Source organism: Aureococcus anophagefferens (assembly GCF_000186865.1).
Source record: "Aureococcus anophagefferens unplaced genomic scaffold AURANscaffold_2, whole genome shotgun sequence".
In the NCBI taxonomy this organism is placed as follows: Eukaryota; class Pelagophyceae; order Pelagomonadales; family Pelagomonadaceae; genus Aureococcus; species Aureococcus anophagefferens.
The window spans coordinates 1,414,865-1,420,050 of NW_008705562.1; the positions used below are offsets into that span (position 1 = coordinate 1,414,865).

General features: G+C 75.6%; 2 protein-coding genes across 2 annotated transcripts in view; one reads left to right on the top strand and one right to left on the bottom strand.

Annotated features, from left to right (window-relative positions):
• Positions 1–805: 805 nt before the first annotated feature.
• On the bottom strand, positions 806–3,615 carry AURANDRAFT_70692 (hypothetical protein; the record flags this gene model as incomplete). Its single annotated transcript, XM_009035156.1, has 1 exon — positions 806–3,615. The coding sequence occupies one exon, from the start codon at positions 3,599–3,601 to the stop codon at positions 806–808; it is 2,796 nt and encodes a 931-aa protein (XP_009033404.1).
• Positions 3,616–4,231: 616 nt separating this feature from the next.
• The window catches only part of AURANDRAFT_61191 (hypothetical protein), a gene marked incomplete at both ends in the record, with an annotated part of 3,784 nt that continues 2,829 nt past the window's right edge, over positions 4,232–5,186 (top strand). Inside the window, 2 exons of the mRNA XM_009034788.1 lie at positions 4,232–4,330; positions 4,429–5,019. Of these exons, the coding sequence (XP_009033036.1) occupies positions 4,232–4,330; positions 4,429–5,019 (690 nt within the window). The remainder of the gene's footprint in view (positions 4,331–4,428; positions 5,020–5,186) is intronic.

Genomic DNA, 5,186 nt, shown 5'->3' on the forward strand with positions numbered 1-5,186 from the left:
CAGGTCCGCGTCCTGGCAGTCGCACCAGTGCACCAGCGCGACGAGGGCTGCCGCGGCGCGCATCATCGCACCGAAGGGCAGCTATAGCACTGGAAGGCAGCTATCGCACTAAGGGCAGCTATCGCGCGAAATGACGAGAGCGGTGCAAGTCCACGGCAACTGGGCTAAAGTTGACGCCGGCCGAGCTCTCCGCGTCTCGTGGCAGCTCGACCCGGCGCTCACGACCGCGCAGCGCTCGACGTGCAACGCGAGCTAGTCGTTACAGCCGTAGAATGATGAAAGCCGTGCTGCTCAGTGCGCTGTGCGCCTTCTCTCTCTCTCTCCAGCCGACGCGGACGCGGCGCGCGCTGCTGTCGTCCGGCGCCGGCGCCGCCCTGGTCGGCGTCGCCGCGCCGCCGGCGCTCGGTGCGCCCAAGGAGGAGGAGGTCCGGCCGTTCAAGGGCGGCGCGGACAAGCGGTCCGGCGAGGTCGTCATCAACGTCAACACCGCGACGGGCTCCATGTTCACGGACTGCCCCGGCATGTACCCGACGATCGCGGGGCGCATCGTCGACCACGTGCGCCGGTCGGGGAAGATCAAGAGCTTCAAGGAGCTGCTGGCGACGGAGGACGTGATCCAGGACAACGAGAACATCAAAGCCATCCTCAAGCGGAACGAGGCGCGGCTCCGCTTCGACTAGGGGAGTTGGACAGGAGTTAGCTATGTAGAGGCGGCGCGTCGCCGCGGGGTTGGATCGTGAGATGCTGGACATGGGTGGTGGTGGGGTGATCGCGGCGACGCCGGGCGCCGCGCGCCGCGCGACGGTCAGAGGGACTCGACGGCGAGGACGTGGAAGACCGTGCCGAGGGGGAGGCGGTAGGGGTTCGAGTCCGGGTCGTTGGTGACGTCGCGGGGCTCCGCGCGCGTGACGCGGCCGAGGATGAAGTCCGGGTAGCGCTGGTGGGCCTCGCGGATCGCGGCGATGGACTGCGGCGCGAGGTAGCGGTGCGGCGCGCCGTGGTGGAACGCGAGGTAGGCCTTGGAGTGCTCGGCGCCGCCCGTCGGGAGGAAGAGGGCGACGTCGCCGACGCCGATGGACCGGAAGCTGATCTTCGGCGCGCCGCCGGCGGCCGCGGCCGCGCGGACCGCGCGGACGGCCGCCGCGCACCGCTCCGCGACGGGCGGCGCGGCGCCGCGGTACTCCAGACCCAGCGCCGCCTCGAGGTCGCCGATGCCCCGCGCCGCCGCGGCGAGGTCGCGCTTGACCTCGGCCGAGTCCTCGCTCAGCGCGCGGCCCCGGCGGCCCAAGGTCTCGGGCACGTCGTCGTCGCGCTCGTCGAAGTCGTCGCTGTCGCTCTCCGCGGGCTTGCCCCCCCTGGGCTTTTCGAGGGCCTCGGCCCGCAACGCCGCGAGCTCGACCTCGAGCTTCGCGCAGCGCGCGCGCAGCGCGCGGTTCTCCGCCTCGCAGTCGTCGGGGTCGTCGGAGCACTCGTCGCGGTCGCGGTCGCCGTAGATCACCGAACCGCCCGCGCGGCGCGCCTCGTCCTCGCCGTAGGTCGCCGTCGCCTCGGCCATGCGCACGTCCGGGTCGCGCTTCGGGGGCGTCGAGCCCGGCGTGGTCGCCGCGCCCGCGTTGCCGACGGCGCTCTCGCACGACCACGCGCGCGGCCGCTTCTCCTGGACCTGGTCCGCCGGGTCCGCGGAGGACAGGGGCGTCCCGTCGGGCGCCAAATCGCTCAGCGCGACGTCGGGCAAGGGCTCGGCCGACGTCTCCGGGTCGAAGGTCGGCGAGAACGTCGCGGGCGCCTCGAGGAGCGCGGGCACGGCCTTCAGGAGCGCTCTTGGGAGCCGCTGGCCGTGGCTCCTAGCGAAGCGCAGGCGCCGCTCGTGCTCCGCGTCGCGCAGCGCCGCGACCGCGTCCGCGGCGCCGCGCACGGCCGCGACGGCCGCGACGCCGTAGGCCCGGCGCCGCGCGACCTCCAAACACAAGGCCGCGTGCGCGCGCGGCAGGCGCCGCACGGCGTCGAGCTGGGCGAAGTGGGCCGCCTTGTCCCGCAGCGCGTCCCCGAAGGCCGCGAGGTGGCGGCTCCGCGCGCCGTGGATGCGGCTCTGCGCGTCCGCGACGTCCCTCACCCGCCGGAGCGCGCCGTCCGCGAGCGCCTCCGCCTCGAGCGCGCAGCCCTTGGCGCCGTCGCGCACGGCCTTCTCCGTGGCCTTGATGGCCGGCAGGCTGCGGTCCCGCGACTCCCAGCGCGTCTGGAGCTCGCGGCAGGCGTCGAGCGCGCCCGTCGAACCCCGGCCGAACGTGCCCGACTCGGAGCCGGCCGCGTCGCTGTCGTCGAGGAGGCCCCCGCGGTGCGCCGGGAAGAAGCCGCCCAGGTCCGCGTTCGGCGGCGTGTTCTTCGGCGACGTCGCCGACGTCGACATGCAGGACGTCGGCTCCTCGCCGCTGCCCGAGTCCTCGAGCACGCCCGACCGCGCGCCCGCCGCGAGGCGGCTCGCGTCGCGCTCGTCGCCGTCCAGATCGTCCACGGCGCGCCGCTGGTCCTCGGCCAGCGCCGCGACGGCCGCCGCCGCCGCCTCGAGGCCGTCGACGCGGTCCCGCATGGACCGCGTCGTCTCGGGCGCGACCAGCGCGTCGACGCGGCCCGCGACGTCCGCCACCAACCCGCCGACCCGCGCGCCGTCGGCCTCGACGGCCGCCAGGGTCCGCGCGCAGTGCTCGGCCCACTTGCGCACGCGCTCCGCGGGCACGCACTCCGCGAGCGTGTGGGCCCGCGCGTCGCCGTCGAAGACCGCGCGCGCGAGCGCCGGGTGCAACGCCCGGCGGCCCAACGCGTCTAGATCGTCCTCGAAGCGCTCGAGCGCGTCGCGCTGCACGTCGCCGTGGCGCCGCGCCTTGGCCGCCAACGCGCCGTGGGCGCTCGACAGCGCGCCGCCGTGGTCCCCGAGGTTGAGCAGCGCGGCCGCGACGGCCGCGGACCGGACGGCCGCGCGGTCCGCGAGGCCCCGGCACGCGGCCGCGCGGTTCGTCGCCGCGCGCGCGTAGGCCCGCCCCTGGGCGAGGCGCAGCTTGAACTGCGACGCGAAGTCGCCGAGGGCGCGCTGGAGCGGGCCGCCCTCGCCCGGCGACCCCGCGACGGACAGCGCGTCCGTCGGCGACCCCGCCATGGCGTCGCTCTCGCGCATCTCGCCGTCGTCGTCGAGCAGCCCGAGGCGCCGCGCCTCCGGGAGCGTCCGCGGGACGACGAGGGCCTCGAGGGCCACCCGCCCGTCCGCCGCGTCGGCGCCGCCGTGGCGCTGCGGGCCGTCGCCGCCGGCCTTGATCGCCGCGCGGTCGTACGCGAAGACGCGGAGCTCCGACGCGCGCGCGCCCGCCGACCCGCGCGGCGGCGCCCGCGCGAGGACGCCCGCGGCGCTCTCCGCGTCCAGGGGCCGCCAGGGCGGCCCGCAGAGCACGATCTGCGACGCCTCGGAGCACCCGCACGCGTCCGCGACGAGGCGCCGCAGCGACGACCGCGCCGACCCGACCGCGCCCCAGACCTCGACGGGGATCACCTCGCCGCTGTGCGCGCAGCCCACGTGGACGACGGCGCACGCCTCCGCCTCCTCCGGGTCCATGCCCCGCCGACGCCGGCGCCCGAGGCGCCGCGGAACGACGGAAGTGTGATACGAATGTCAAGAATTTTCGGAGACGAGCTGCGGTTGTGGTGCGGTTTTCGTCGGGCGGCGGGTCGAGTGCCTCGAGCGGCGCGAGGGCCGGTGGAGCTAGGCGTGGCTACGGCGCACCGGCACGCTCAGGTGACCTCGGCGCGGACCACCTTCGTGAGCTCAGGTCGGACGAGGTCGGTGCGGCCGTGCGGATGGATGCGCTGTGCGAACCTCAACGGGTGTTCCATAAAAGCGGGGATGGACACGGTTTTCCGACGATTACCCGGTCCCACACCGGGCTCCGGAGTAGCCCGGACACGTCGACGACAGATAATCGGACAGATAGTCGGATGATGGAGCCATGCGCGGACGTCAGTAGGTTGCTGCGCGCCGCGTCTTTTGCGAATTCCCCATGTTTGCCGGGGCAACGGACGCTGCACGCCATCCACGACGCGACGCGACCGTCCGACGCGCGGTGCTCCACCCGCCTCGCGCCGCTGCGTTTCGTCGCGCTTGGCTCCCGCCCGCCGGCCTCTTCCAGCACCACACGAGCCCGCCCGCCCGCCCGACGCCCCGCGCCGCGACCGAGCCCCCGCGGAGATGTCGCAGCCCCCGAGCGGCGGCGGCCCCCCGGACCGCTTCTCGAGGATGTTCCCGTTCCCGGGCATGATCCCGATCCACGCGCTGTCGCCCCTCGAGGTCTTCGGGTCCGAGGGCGAGGCCACGGCGCACGCGCGCGCGCCGCGTCCCGGGGATGGCTTTCGCCGCCGCGCCGCGCGACCCGTCCCGATACGCAGGTCGAGCGCCTGCTCTCGACGATCCTGCCCCGGTCCCTGCGCGACGTCGAGGGCTTCGCCGTCGCCCACGCGGCGCCGCCCGGCCCGAGCCACCTGCCCTGCTCCCGGTCGCAGATCGACGCGCTCCTCGACGCGCACGCGTACTCTGAGACGACGGCGCCCGAGGCGCCGGGCGACGAGCCCAAGACGCGGTCCCGGGCCGCGGCCTCGAAGAAGCGCCAGCTCGAGGCCGAGGACTGCGCCGACAAGGCCGCGTGCCCCGTGTGCCTCGACGCCCGCGAGGAGGGCTGCCGCGCGGTCCGCATGCCGTGCTGCGGCCAGCGGTTCCACCGGGGCTGCCTCCTCACGTGGCTGAGCGCCGAGAGCGACAAGTGCCCGACGTGCCGCGGCGAGCTGCCGTCCCCCGCGAAGAAGGCGCGCTGCGCCTACGAGGCGCTGGGCGTCGCGGAGCTCAAGCGGCGCTGCGACGAGCGCCACGTCGACGCGTCCGCGTGCGTCGAGAAGGCCGAGCTCGTCAAGCTGCTGGCGCGGGACCGCGACGAGGACGACGCGAAGCGCGCGGCGCGCCGCGCCGCGGGCCACCCCATCCCCGTGCCCATCTTCGCCGCCGCGCACGCGGCGGCCGCGTCCATGGCCGCGGCCGCCGCGCGGTCCGCGTCGGGCGACGGCGGCGGCGACGACGCGCCGCCGCCGGGCGACGGCCCGCCGCCGGGCGCGTTCCTCTTCGCGACGGCGCGCGCCGCGGGGGACCTCTAGAG